Raw genomic sequence first — 15,081 nt, 5'->3', positions numbered from 1 at the left:
AGAGAGGAGTTCCAGTTTGAGGGCATTGAACACAAAGAGGCAATAAAACTGATGAGAAAAGATAAATGGAGGGTTAAGTCGAAAAGGATAGAGAGTGTTTGCCCTTGTCATATTGTCAATGTGTCTCTTTATTGCACATCTCTTTAGTCCATATTAAGTAACTTTGACCATTTATCCACAGATGAGTGCACAAGCAGAATCCAAACATGTACCTACAATCCTATTTGCATATCATAAACGTTACATACAGTATAAATACATGACATGTGATATGGACGTGTGTATAGGTGTGTGTGTATGTGACTGACTGTGTGGGAGTGGGGGTTGGTACTGGCTGCTCAATCTAATTTGCCATGCAGTGTGAACTGCTAATGAGATGAAGGCTGATACTGAAAAATGCACTGAAAGAAGTATTCCTTCTTAAGAAACACTCCAGTCTCTGGTTCATCAGGGTCGCAACAGATGAATTTGCCCATTTTCACAATACATCCATTAGTTGTTTAGTGTAGAAAATAAATGGGATTTCTGATATGAATGCACAGAAATGTGCAGACCATTGTGAACGTAAGCGTGACCGATGCAAGTCAATCAAAATCGAATTAATTAACTGTTTTTCCTCAAACATTTTCAGAAACAGAACATTGCTTTCACCAGGCGATAGCTGCAAACCTCTGGGGAATACGATGCTGGAGAGGAGCCGTGGGACCTGTTTATTAATTGGCTCTTGATAGTCTACAGAACAAACAAAACAATGACAGAATCCAAAGTGAAGTCTGGAAATTACTTGTTAGTTAGCAACTCACCATCGGGCTGTGTCAGCAGATTGTTGTCTCTTATTGGTTTATGGTCGGTATCGTGCCAGCTAGCCGCTCAGAACGCCATCAAAACATGACAATTGAATAATGATGTCGATTTAGGAAAGTGAAATTGATTAATTTTTTTAACGTTTTTTCTCAAAGTCTCAGTCTGTTGTTGGAGCAGCTAACAGCAGAAAAAACATCCATCCCTCAAAAACTGGATGACATTTTTTGGCAAGTTTTCTAGAACCATTTATTTAAATGGTATCTCTTGACTATATTTTCAACATATAACAAGTTATACCGGATCTGCTGGACAGTTTGAAAATGTGCTTCACCTCCACTGACTATAACATTAAAATGCCGCTCAGACATTATTTCAACGGTAGTAGCCTAATAATAATAATAGTTATTTAGTAATTATCAAAAAGAAATCTGCATTGTGAGCACTTTGAACTTTGATTATTTATTACATTTTGCTGATAAAACTTGTATCATTAATTGAATACAGGACTTTTACTTGTAATTTACTATTTTACTGTTGTATTTCTATTTTTAATCAAGTAAAACGTCTTCCACCATTGATTTACAGCCACATCTCATACTCCCAACCCACTGAGGTGTTTTTCTCAGCTCTCACATTTGTGGTTTTTTATGTATGTGATCAGAATTGTGGCTGTATAGTAGTCATTAATCTTATCAATGATTTGCAGACTCCTCTGGGCCTGTGCAGAAAGTACTATGCAGCTTTGGCATGAGTATGGACCAGTGAAACATCATTTTCTTTTGGTGTGCTGTCAGCTGTGTTTCTGATCTCTCTGTGCATCTTCAGCACAATCAAGGCCTACGCCACCTCTCCACAGGTCTGAGGAAACGCAACCACGCTCGGCTCCGCTGTCTGAGTGAGATACAGTATATCATTTAAAAGGCAGCGCATGTGGCTGCGACAAGGACCTGAGGGCAGACGAGATTAAAGAGTTTTACACAAAGAAAGAGGTTTTCGTGGGGGGAAACTCATGAGTCACAAAGCAGGGGATCACAAAAGAGGATCCGGACCATCTTAAAAGCTGCTTAGTGCTTCAATTATGGCATCTTGAGTATCCTCCACCCATCGGATGGAGGGCACCATGTGAAAGGATGAATTAATTACAGAAACAGTCCAATAATGGCAGACATGTTTCTGCTGAATGCCACTTGAATCAGATGCGGTGAAGTCAAAGGAAGTGTGAAGGACTGAGGGTAGGTGTGAAGATTGTAAAGGAGCAATCACGTGCTCTTAATTCTTTTTCTGCTACACCTCAACAAATGAGCCGCGGGGGACGCAGGGAGAGGAGCGCTGCGATTAAGTGTTAAATAAAATATGGCCGGCTGACGTGAATTGATCACGGAGAAATGTGGGACAGGGGAAGGCGATTCTTCAAGAGTAGCTAACATAGCTGTGAAAAACCCCCACAGCGGTAGTGTGTGCTTGCTCTCCAGTACTTAATACAACATCACCATTGGTCCTTGTCGCACAAACTCGATTACACGCAATCTTCTGGCGCTTTGATATAGGCGTGATTGTGTTGTGTGCGGGTTGTTGTTTGCTGTTGGATTCAACACAGGACAACAGATACTGTACATGTGTGATGTGGTGAGACTCTGAAAACCAAACCAGGGCAGGTGATGGTTGTTATGTATTGTTGGTTGTGTACCTCCACCTGACCTCATTGCTCCCTGCAGCAACACTGTGTGTGTGTGCGTGTTATCAACCCATCACATTATCATCACACACATTGTCTGGGGACCTCACACTGTCACGTCCTCACCAAACTGAACAATCAAATGCGGACATGCACACGCAAAACCAAACTTGTGTTATTGCCTCAAACGCCACAGAAATGTTTGTCGTTTAAATACTGACATTCACGGCTAGCGGCTAAGCAGAACAAAGCTGATCTGTGTGGCTTTGCAATAACTTGTCAACTATGCAAGGGCATCAACCACCAAAGATCGCGAATGCAACCTAAACAAATTGACTTTCCAGTTATGTGTACTATTAGGCATTTTTGATCAGTGGTAGTCAACTAGTTGAAAAGCTTGCAGCCACAGCCGGTGTCTCGGTTTAACGAGTAACCGTGTTACCTGGTGACTCTCAGCCGAATGCGTCTTTGGTTGCTCATAGTGAGGGCAGCTGTTGAAAACACAAATGGAGCATGTAGGTGTCCTCTTAAAAGCCTTCAATCAATTTTAAGCAAAGCCACCAGTTAACACGGTCACCTGTTACACTGACACACCTGTTGTTGTGATCCTGTAAGAATTCTGTACAACTTGAGACTGCTGTTGGAGTATTGATTCTGACAACCGAACATGCAACAACCAGACATTTTGATGTTGTTAACAGTTTTAATTCAATGTATAAAGCTTGCTAACACGTCTGGATGTCTGGGGCAACACGTCACTTCCGTTGCCAAAAAAAAATAAAAAAAAGTGAAAAAGAAAAGCTGAAGAGGTAATGAGGAGAATAATCGAGATTCCAACATCACGGGGGATTTCATCTCCAGCCTGTTGTTCATCAGAAAGCTGTCAAATAGCAGGTGACATTAATACATGCCTCCTGTGATGGCTGTTTGTTTCGTGTGCCTGTAAAATTGAACCCGGGATTTGAAGAGGAATGGGTCCTTGAGGTCACACATGAGCGCTGAAAGAATAATGAGAGGAATGGGGAGAGGGGGAGAGAGAGGGAGACAATACACTCCAGTGCATGCAAACACAGTGCATGATCTCCCCATACAGTCAACAAATTATTATTATATGTATGAACATGTGCATGTAATCAACAACAACTTTGCATGTCACCTTAGACCACAATCACTAGGGAAATTACTACAATCCGAATCATTTCCACATAGCTGCAGCTCTGCATGTCGGGGCTGGTTTTCCATCTGCTCCCCCCCACCCCAGGGTGAGTCTCCCTGGACTGGGCAGTCCAGTTCCTGCCCCTGTCCAGCACTGGGGACCAGCTGGTCCGAGCAGGCTCTTCTAATACCGACGTTATTAGACTTGGCAAATGGAGACGTTTAACAGGGCTGGAGCTGAGACTAAAGCCCCACGGCCCTGTCTGCAAATTACATTGCTCTCACAAACAATCCCATTGAAACAAGGCCACTGAGGAGGGACTTTGTGTTTGGAAAGCAAGGCCTTGATGGTTTCAGCTGCTCTGAAGCCTGACGAATTGATAATCACAAAGTTTGACATTAAGGATGCAATAACTCTAAATACTGGCTCATAACTCCACTCGAGTGAGCTAAATGGTTTTATAAAGCCTTTTTTTGGTTATAGATATGAGATATAACACTGTCCTTCATTGTGCAGAAAACGTAACAGCCTTCCTGTAAAAGCCTCCTGTCCACTTTGATTTTCACTTGTCTGCTTTAGCTGATTGCGTAGAACCCCAATCTAGTCGCTTGTGTCCAGACCCGTGTGTGTTTGTTTGCAGTTAAGCTTAAGCTATTGATCACAGCAGATAGCATCCCCTTTTGTTTGATCAATGTGCACATCAGGAGTTCCTGATTCTGATCACACTGCTGAGGAGAATAGTGGTATGGTCTAAAATCTTATTTTGAATGCATGTGTACATACACATTGGTGTATCATTTAGCACTGTTTGTTAAGGAAAATATGCACATATTTCTGCACAAACATGCACGGAAACATGCTAAACCCGGGTTTAAATGAAGAAGCTTCCAAACTAATACTGCACTCTTTACCTTGTAACTCCTCATCAAAGGTTTTTATGTGGACGTAAGTCATGAGCAGTTCAACCAAGGAAGGATTTTTCCTTCTCATATTGTTTTATTAGAAGGATTTTTAGATGCCTGAAGAGGTGAAAATATCCACATTTCACAAGAAAAATGCAAAAACGGAGTCCCACATCTTTTTATCTCTTTAATTTTTGTCTCTCAAATGTATCTTTCCTTTGACGGTCCTGATCCCAACTGCATTGAGGATGTCAATAATGTGCTCTTCCTTCTGGCAAAATGAAAAGGACTTGAAACTACAAATCCAGAAGAATTCAGAGCCTTCAAGGTGTCCATGTCCCTCCAAAGGTTAACAAGATACATCTAGGGAGCAATGAGATGATTCATAGGAAGAAGAAAAGTAACAAATGTACATGATTTCTATTTTATATAGTCTATTATGTATGCATGTTGTTATTTACTATATATTTGTTTTAAATATATTATATTATTATGAGCATCTTGGGCACAGACATTTTCTTGTAGCATCATCTTTTTTTAATTATATCTTATCTTGTACTAAAGTGCTTTAAACTCAACTTTCATCTGTCTGCTCAAGCAAAGGTGTCCCTGTGTCTCTCGGTGCGTCTGTGTCCTGCAGGACAGCCGTGGACAACACACTGCACTGCACAGCGACAGTCAGCTCTGTCTTACAGCGCCCTCCGGTGGCCCCTCTTTGTCATTACACCGAGCGGAGTCAGAAAACAGTGAGCAGAATCGGATGTGGTCATCATCTGTTATTTTGTATAGATAGGCCCAATCCGTGCAGGACGTTGTGTTGTGATTCGGGACCAGCGGGCAAAGAGAAGGACCAGACCGGGCCGGTACCTTGATTCAGTCCGTAGCTGTAGGTACCGAGCATCACTGCTGCTGCTGCTGCTGTTGTTGTTGTTGTTGTTGTTGTTTCGTACCGTTACTCAGAGACATGTTGGACCCGCCCTGAAAACAGACGGATGTGTAAATATTTAAATGTGTTTGTTGCTGTAAAATTGAAGCGGTTTGTAGAAAAGCAGCACATGTCTGCAGCACAGATGCGTTCCAGTTGTTCTGGCTCCTTCTCTGTGAGTGTACTCCACCTGAGCTAAACGCTACCAGGCTGGTAAAGATCTACGCAGATAGAAAGCGTAGGCTCTCTAACGTAAAATAAATGCATTGTCCTTTGTTGATCTGGCTGTCGGTGCTGAAAACGTAAATTAGATTAGATGTAAGATGCCTCCAGTGTTCGTTAACAATGTGTAAACAGAAAGTCTATCAATATGGCAGCAGTGCAACGATGAGCTGCTGCAGAGAAACTGCACAATCACTGATGCTAAAACAGCATGAGGTCATTTACTGTTCTCATGAATTATTAAACTAATCTAACACAGTAACAATAAGGATTTTGTCCTTGTGGCTGGGAGGTTTGAAACGATGTTATTGTTATTTCATGACGTTTTAATGAACCTTGGGCAGTCCTCGCACTATAATGGGCTTCTATATCTCATTGTCTCTTTCCTCGATCGTCCTGTACATCATGTCTATGGTCTGCTCTTCTTGTTTGTAGGACACATTGATCCCTGCTGCACCGACAACTCGACTCAGATCACGCTTCAGTGTCACCATGCGCTCCTACACCACATCTGCCGCTCTGCTGTGTCTGCTTGCGGGGGCCATGGCAGCTGTTCAGACCCCCCAGACAGGTGAGAGAGTCCACGTGGACCCAGATGGGTCTGCAGAGCTTGACAATGGTGTAGTCTGAGGACTACACCATTCTGTCCATTAACAGTTTCAGCTGTAAATCTTTGTCTTTGGAAGATAAAAGATATGAATACACTGTATGCCCATCGACAGTTCCAGAGAGAAAGCCAGTTTAGATTTAATGGTTTTTTCTAACGCTATTAAATAGGAATAAGCAAACAAATAGTAAGATAACCGAATTTATCAATAAAAAAAAATATTCCAATGCTACTATTTCAAAACTAGTTTCACACAAGACCTGCGCAGCTTCGAGCCTCTTCGTAGGAAATCAGCTTCAAACTGTAGATCAGTCTGTTGTGGATGAACCAGCTGAGACGTTAACTGTTTCACCAGTGTTCTTGGACAAGCAGCAGGCGAGCTTGGTGATCTCCCGTCAGAAGAGGAACATCGACGGCAGTAACCCGGCTCCGACTTCCAACCTGGAGCAGGTTTGCATGGAGAAAGTGTGCAGCTACGAGGAGGCCAGAAATGTCTTCCAGGACTCGTACCGCACGGTGAGCTCCAGGACTTCACTGTTAACTTCCCTCGTGATTTCTTTTTCACCTCAAAACCTCCGCCTTCTCTTTGCTTTGTCTATATTCCAGTCTGTCTCTATTTCATGAATGCACTGTGTAAATAACCTTTAACTGCGCACTCATCATGCATATTTTCTCCGGCAGGATATCTTCTGGGCTGTCTACATTGGTAAGTGCTGCGTTTTAAAATCATTTTTCAATCACCGCACATCCATTAGCAGTACATTACATCTTCTCATGGACTAGCTGTCTGTGTTTAGACGGAGACCAGTGTGCGGAGAATCCCTGCAAGAATGGGGCCATGTGTTCGGACAGCGTGGGAGGCTACGACTGTGTCTGCAAGTCGGGTTTCACAGGGGTCCACTGTGAAAATGGTGAGGAGGAGGAGGTGTCGGCAAGTTGTGTGTGATCGCCGTGTGTTAATTTACTTCTCATGTGGTTTGTGAGCGCCGCAACCTTTTCTCCTCTGTTTCCGCAATGCAGACCAGACTCTGTGCACCCTGGAGAAGGACAAGGGGTGCTCCCAGTTCTGCAAACCAGGCTACACGTCCTACGAGTGCTCCTGCGCACGCGGATGGAAACTCGGCCGCACGGCCCGGGATAAGTGTGAGCCTGCAGGTAAGCCTGCTACACAACACAAGAGCCACAGACTTTATCTCCTGCACGAGTCCTGCACCAGAGCCTGATGAACGAGCCTAGCCCAGTTTGTGCATTTCATGACTGTCATGTTCTCTATCCAGGTAGCCAGCGGGCTGCCAATCTTTGTTTGGATTCATTTTTTCTTTCTTTCTTTGAGTAATAATACATTTAAAAAAACAAGTTGATGTTATTTTGCCTGCAAAAAGGGACGACTAAATATGATTTCCGTTGGAGAAATAATGTAACTAGAGAAAGTTATTATAACCATCTCACGTTCTTCTTTCAGTCCCATACCCTTGCGGTAAGGTGAACAGCCTGGGGCAGTGGGATAAAAGACTGTCCAGCAATGTTGCCAGCAACTTTATAGGACTTAGCTGTTTATCTTCAGAGTGCCCCTGGCAGGTAGGAACACACACGCACACACACTGTGACACATAACAGGTCACAACAAACCAGCGTCTTATTGCTGCATGCCAATGGTGTTGTTTGCAGGCTGTTCTGAAGAGTTCAGAGTCCGCAGCTTACTGCAGTGGCGTCATTCTGAAGGAGAACCTGGTCTTGACTTCAGCTCGGTGTGCCAACAAATACGAGTCCTTCCAGGTGGTGGTCGGTGAGTAGACAAAACACATAATCATTCTTTTACCACTTTTACTGCTACCGATGTGCTAATTATTTTCTCAATTATTGGATTCATTGACATAAATTGAAAATAGTGAAACATACCTGTTTTCATTGCGTAGAGCCCAAAGGTGGCGATTTAAATGTCTTGTTTTGTCCAAATATTCAGTTTCTTATCACATAGTCACAGATACGCTTTAAATCTTCACATTTTAGAGAGTTCAACCAGAAACTATTTGGCATTGTTGCCAAACTACTGAAACGATTATTTGATTCATCAAAATAGTTGCCGTTGATCGACTAATCGATAGATCAACTAACCGTTGCAGCTCTCCATGTCCGTATGCGTGAATGATCTTGAGAAACACCATCATCCTGAATGTCATGTCTAACCTGCACCTCCTCAGGCAAGCGCAACACCAACAATGAAGATGGAGAGCAGACACTGTATGTAAAAATAGTTCACCTCCACCCGCGCTTTGTGGAAAGTCGCCCCGAAAATGACCTGGCTGTGATTGAGCTCCGTGACCGCATCATGTTTAAGAGGGAGGTGACTGCTGCCTGTCTGCCTGAAAAAGACTTTGCAGAAAGCGTCCTGATGACGTTACCAGCGATGGTCACCGGCTGGAAAGAACCCACTCAGGGAACTGCTTTCCAGGGCCCTCTCACCCTTAACCAACTCGCATACAACCGCCTTCCTCAGTGTCTGGAGGCTCACCCCAACCTGGTGACCAATAAAATGGGCTGCACCACTCCCCGGAGCAATGCTGACTGCACCATGAGCTCCGGCAGCCCCCTGCTCACCGTGTACAGGGAGGTGTTTTTCCTCACTGGGGTGGTCAGCCTGCCGCCAGGGGCCGACTGCAACAACGGCTACATCTTCCAGAAGGTGTCGCGCCACCTCGGCTGGCTGCAGCCTCTCATGGGTTCCCGTTAGGTGGGGTAGTCCGGGAGAACATTATATGTTATGACAAATAATTATAATGCAGGTGAATAAATACTAAAAAAGGGAATCGGATGAACTTTTTCATTTAATAGTTGTACAATTGTGTCTTTTAATAATACCCATCTCCTAAAAACCGTATAGTTTTAATCTAGTTTATTGCTTGACGTCTGTCTCTGTGGACTTCCTCATTTATCCACAAGGTGGTGCTTTTGTATCACGCAGAGGGTCAGAAGCAGCAAGAAATGCATTTAATTATTCAGCATGTGTTTTGTGACGTGGACATACCTTTTAATAACCTTTATGTTATGTTATTTCTTTGCAACTACTGTACTGGTTGACATGCACCTTGTAACACTCCAGTTAATCACTGTTCTGTGAATGTAATAAACCCTAACAACACACCTGCTGTCAGTTCCGTCATTGTTTTCAGGTTCAAGTATACAGCAGTATTTCTGGAAGATATTGAGAAAAAAATTAAAATATCTGAACATTTGAAGTTATGTCACATTTTTTTTAATTTTAACTAAACAACAAAACAATCTAAAATAATAATAGAAAAAACAAAAGGGTTCTTCTACAAACCCAAACAATGGCCACTACAAAAAACAATGTCAATAGAGATGAGAAATTTAACCTTTAGGTTTTATAATGTAGAGAAAACATCAGTATGCTAACATGTAGATGTTAAGTGGGTATAACGTTAACCATATTTACCCTTTTAGTTTAGCAAGTTAGCGTGCTAACATTCGCTAATTTGTAAACCCAGTGCAGCTGAGGCTGATGGGAATGTCATTAGATTTGCAGTTAATGTGTCACAAACCAAAGAATTGGACAAATTAAAGCTTTCAGCGGATGTTGTTTTATGAAAAGCCAAGTGATGGTGAAAAGTGATTACTATTGATCCTGAGATTGACATAAAATTTAAAGTTGTTGAGACATTTTCAACCTCATGGTGACTAAAGAAAAGTACATAGTTGTGTGTCAATCCATCCCTTAGTTGTGGAGATATTTCAGTCTGGACCAAGGCAGTGGACCAACTGGCTGGCTTCCACATCTCCAGGGCTGCTAGCATGCAGATAAAAACAAAAATAGTGATGAAACAGAAGGGTTAACATGGTCAAAAACAAGAACAAGCACATTTGAAACAACGTAGTGATGATGACTGATGGTGATTTAAACTTAATGACTCTTCTATTTCCGTCTATACCTGTCTTGTGTTAAAACCTTCAAGTACAAAGAGGAAATGTAGCTCTGAGAATCTATCTTGACTAGTCGTATATTCCCCTTTTGTCCCAGATTATATTAGCTGGCCCTCGCTGTCACATACCACCGTGTTGTCTGGCAACATTTTCCCACAGACACTCGCCCTCTGCAGTCTTCTCACAGCCTCCCCGGTGAACAAGGCCAGGACCGTGACATGCAGGAAGAGAAAAGGAGAGGCAGAAGAATAGGCCAGAGAGAGAGAGAGAGCAAGAGACGCCACATAACAAAAAAAACCTGGCCTGCCACTTCTGATCGGGCGGTTGAAAAGGACAGCTCTGAAAGCTGGGGCCCACGTTGGCTGTTGCCATGGTACTCCCCTAGGAGATGGCTCCTTTCTCCCAAAAATGGTTCTGCTCCTTTACTGGGCCGTTCAGTGGAGATTAATTTGAGTGGAGCTCCTTCCTTCCTGAGTCTGGTCCAGCCAGCTCCATTTATATGCTCAAGCTTGCATATAGAAAACATACATAAAACATACATAAAACACACACACAGAACAAGGTATAGCAGCTAAATTTAAACATGCTCTGAACTGCTGAATTCAGGCTGTCTGAAAGTCCTGTTTAAAGTATCACTTAAATATCAAAGAGCAACGGCATCGGTTTGATTCTAGTCCCTGAATCTGAGCAAATAGAGAGACGAGGACGCAACGTGAATGCTGAGATGGAAAAAAATGAGTGTGAGATGTTTAACAGGCTGAGAAAGCAAAGAGATGAACTAGCTTGTAATTATGGGGCAGGGATAGAGCAAGAAACTTGGGATTTGTGACATTGACACAGAAATAAATTCAGTCATGGTGTGGACGGATTGATGGACCTACATTGTATTAGACAAGATGGATGAAAAGGCCCCGGAGAGAAACATTAGCGAGGCCGTTACAGATGGTGGGATGTGAAAGCACTCGATACAAAACCTTTCACTCTGCACAAATGGAATTATACTATTATTTGCTGGACAAGATTGCTGCAAGTTTTAGTAATAATAAGTTGACTACTATGTGTCAGGAATGTGTGTACATCTGGCCAGTGTCCTACTAAACCAATAATCCTTCACTCTCCCCAAACCCCACAAATGGATGCATGCTGTGATTGCAAATCCTCCCCACCCTGTGTGTGAGTGTGTGCTTGTATGAATAGCACATACATGCTTATTTACGTCGTGTGCAACTGGGGGGGGGGGGACATCAAATGACAGACTGTGGGAAGGATAATCTGTCTGCGTGGTGTCTGATTCTACGCAGGGGGTTAACAGTATGTCTGAGCGTGGAGGGCAGATGAGTTAAAGTCTCGTGCTATGTGTGTAATGAGCGCCCCAGTATCAGAAGGCACGCTTATGATCTTGCCCAATAATTCCCCGTCCCCAAACATCCATGTCCCCCATCTTTTCTCCCTTCAGGACTCCACAGACACATGGTTCTGCAGTCACCCTCCCCATCTCAAACTCTGCCCGGCGCCAGAGCAGCTTCCACTCGGTTGGGCAATTGTGCAGAAGGGTGGCGGTAACATAGGACCTCGAGAGGTTAATGCCTGTACTGGGATGAAGTGGCTGCAGGAAAAAGAAAGAGACAGGCTGTGACTTTATATAACTTGGCTGTCGTCAAATTCCCCCCATATTTGTTGTTTGACAAGAGTAAGAGTCTCGTCATGTTAGCTCCTCTGTGAGGCGTTACTGAGCTTGAGATATATGTTAATATCAGCATGCTAATATGCTCACAATGACAATACTAACATGCTGATGTTTAGCAGGTATAGGCCTAATGCTCTCCATCAGTTAGGTATGTTAGCAGGCTAACATTTGCTAATTGGCACTAATGCCTTTATCGTTTGCCTACCATAATTATGAGCAGTGGAGTAAGAACAAAACGACTTGTAATTCCAGGTCAAAATATTTCTGGCAACAATATTGTCCTATTAGTAAAAATAACTACAAAGAAACAAGCAGTAACATTGCTGCAAACTATTAGCAATTCCATCCAAACAAAATCCATATTAACACAAAGTGAATAGATTCGGCTGGTTTAGAAGAAGCTATGTGTGTTTGTGTCTGGTTTGACTTTAATGAACTGCTAACACAACTAAAGTAGCACATTTAGGACATTTATCTGCTTTGAATGCAAGGCATTATGGGTAACCATCTAGGAATGAACATCGCCATGTTGGAATAACGAGAGATTTGGCTGTTCTTCTTGTTCTGATGAAATTTGCATAAATGTAGCATAAACACAAAGTACAACTGAGGGACAATGTGAATGTCATTAGTATTTGGTCATAAACCAAATGCTGGACAAATTGTAATTTGACCTGATGATGGCGAAAGTGAAGGGATCACTAAAGCGATTACATGTCAACCTGAGGGGGATTTGAATGTCTGTGCCAAATTCCATGCTAGTTATCCAATAGCTGTTGAGATATTGCACTTAAAACCACAAATATCAACCGCATAGCGCTGCTGGAGGAAAAGTCAGAGGATCGTCAAAGTTAGCAGGATTCATCCTCTGTGGACCATGAACGTCTGTTCACGGCGATCCATCTAAGGATCCATGACATTGAGCCTTTTTCCACACCAAGTGACACAGAAACAAACATCCCTGTTTGTAAATAAAAGTCTCACTTCATCTGATCTTTGACGACTTTACTGTATCCAACTTTCTTTGTTTCCGTGTTAGTTGACATTTCTGCTCTGCTGGTAAAAAAAAAGCTCATCTTCTATCCTGCTCTGTCCATGAGAAAGGCTTTAAAAACAACACGTCACTTTCAGCATGTGGACATGACGAGTGGATGACAGAGGAGGAAGGTAAATCCTCGAGCTGCCTTTATTCCACTGACGTCACCCCTGACCTTCCAAGGGTTAAATCCTGTTTAAAGCCATTGTGAAACCTGAGGAGCTGACAGAAAGGTCTCTGTGTGTGCTACTGCCTATGTGGTGGTCTTTGAAGTGGTCAGATAAGACCACTTTGTGTGTGTTTGTGTGAGGTCTTCCATGTATGTGTCCTGTCCTCCAGATACACAACATGCAAATCTACATATAGATTGTCTCAAATTGACACGCTCACATTCAGGTGACCTTTAATATCTACCCTCCTTCTGCAGTGCTTGGCAACTTCGAAACGGCAGGTTTTTAGTATTCTGAGCGGCCAGTGACAGGCGAAGGGTACACACTACTACTCAGTGACTGACTCAGCACATTTCACTAGTATTTGACAATAATTGTAGTATTTCTACACAAAATACTTGTTCAGCTGACCTTTTCTCCATAACGCATCCTCCACCTCTGTTAAATAGTTAAAAATTGGATGCGTGTCTGGAAACAAAATGCTATTTAAAATGAGAATTCTTCTGCTAATTTCGGACACCTGCATCCTGTCATAGTTAACACATCCTGTGAGGACGTAGGCTCTCATCCTGATGCTTGTCACTGGAAACAGCTGCAGCATGCGGGCCTGTATGTCGGCCATCCTGCCATCATTCCGTGGCTCATTGTGTTTGAGCCGAGAAGGGACTTAACGAGGTGAGGCAACCTCCGGGCAGCACGGGGGAGGGGGAGGGGGGGCTAATGTAGCCTAATGAGGGAAGGAGGAGAGAAAGGAAAGAAAGAACATAAACAGAGACAAAATTATAGACCCCTTTACAGCAAACGTCATGGTTATGTCATGGTGTTAGCTGGAGGCAAAACAAAGGAAAGACGTCACTGGAGTAGGCTAAAGTTACGCATCGCAAATGTCAACTTACTGTGTTGTTGGGTGCCAGAATCTATATCACATACATTTGAGATAATGAACTGTGACTGTGACTCTAACAAGCTACAATATTGGCTTTTTTTCAACTTACTATACAATGGCTTTTAAATGACTCTCTGCGACATACTATACTATGACTTTTATTGACATACTATACTATGGTTTTTATTAATTTTTTCAACATACGATACAATGACATTTTTATGACTTATTTCGACATACTATGCTTTAACTTTTTTCGAGATACTATATGATCACTTTTTTTTGACATAATATATAATTATTTTATAAATAAATAATTTCAGCATACTACCCTATGAATTTTTTTGATGTATTTTACTTTGACATTTTTTACATACTATACTAACATGTTTTATTATCATTTTCGACATTTCTTTTTTTGACAAATTATTTTTGACACTGTGTAATATGACTTTTATATTAACTATATTATCACTTTTTATGACTTTTTTCGACATGCTATACTATGATTTTTTTATGACTTTTCTATGACTTTATTCGTCATACTATACTTTTAATAACTTTTTTCGACATGCAGAGATATTTGAAGAGGTATAATGGAATGGGTGGGCTATAATCCGTCAAATAAAACTGAGATTAATTAAATCAAGTCATTTTGAGACATAAATAAACTTTTAGTGACACGGTAGGAGCTTTATCTCTTTTCAACAAGTGGAAAACTGCATTTTATGGGTTGCAGGCCTACTACCACTTATATCTAAACAGTAAAAAGTACTGGGTTGAGATTAGATACCCCAACACCATCTCAAGTGTGATTTTATTCTGTACTTTTTTGCTTATGGTATATAGATCAATTTCAGCACTTTTTGCTGTATTCTCGCTGTATTAAATATTTCAGGTATAACCGTCATTATCGGAATTATGAAAAATATGGTCGTGTTTTGTTCTACCTCGGGTTGGGGTATCTGAAAAGCTAAAGCCCTTTTTGCTGAAATGGATGGGCCGGAGCGACGCAACAATTGGCTTTCCTAACCCGAACCATTCCTCCCTCCAGACCATCCATTCTAGCATC

At 42.2% G+C, this 15,081-nt stretch overlaps 1 protein-coding gene across 2 annotated transcripts; it reads left to right on the top strand.

Moving 5' to 3' along the window:
* Window positions 1-5,215: 5,215 nt before the first annotated feature.
* On the top strand, window positions 5,216-9,432 carry proza (protein Z, vitamin K-dependent plasma glycoprotein a). Of its 2 annotated transcripts, none has more exons than XM_076080602.1 (9): window positions 5,216-5,283; window positions 6,120-6,255; window positions 6,647-6,807; window positions 6,973-6,997; window positions 7,089-7,202; window positions 7,312-7,446; window positions 7,754-7,869; window positions 7,960-8,077; window positions 8,493-9,432. In XM_076080602.1, exons 2-9 carry the CDS (start codon window positions 6,177-6,179, stop codon window positions 9,020-9,022), a joined length of 1,278 nt encoding a protein of 425 aa, XP_075936717.1. In that variant the 5' UTR covers window positions 5,216-5,283; window positions 6,120-6,176; the 3' UTR covers window positions 9,023-9,432. The 2 variants fall into 2 exon arrangements, with proteins under 2 accessions (XP_075936717.1, XP_075936708.1); XM_076080593.1 differs by having other exon boundaries at window positions 5,274-5,423.
* The last annotated feature ends 5,649 nt before the right edge of the window (window positions 9,433-15,081 follow it).

The sequence above is a fragment of the Anarhichas minor genome, unplaced genomic scaffold (genome assembly GCF_050575085.1).
Source record: "Anarhichas minor isolate MPS153535 unplaced genomic scaffold, ASM5057508v1 ptg000007l, whole genome shotgun sequence".
In the NCBI taxonomy this organism is placed as follows: domain Eukaryota; kingdom Metazoa; phylum Chordata; class Actinopteri; order Perciformes; family Anarhichadidae; genus Anarhichas; species Anarhichas minor.
Note: the sequence above shows the minus strand (reverse complement) of the source record. Positions and strands in the feature narration are given on the sequence as shown.

Excerpts from the sequence above, each read along its gene's own strand:
- proza (XM_076080602.1), top strand. The coding sequence starts at position 6,177 with ATGCGCTCCTACACCACATCTGCCGCTCTGCTGTGTCTGCTTGCGGGG. Across the intron at positions 7,203-7,311 it reads AGGGGTCCACTGTGAAAATG|ACCAGACTCTGTGCACCCTG; the intron begins GTGAGGAGGAGG and ends TCCGCAATGCAG. Across the intron at positions 7,870-7,959 it reads CTTCAGAGTGCCCCTGGCAG|GCTGTTCTGAAGAGTTCAGA; the intron begins GTAGGAACACAC and ends TGTTGTTTGCAG.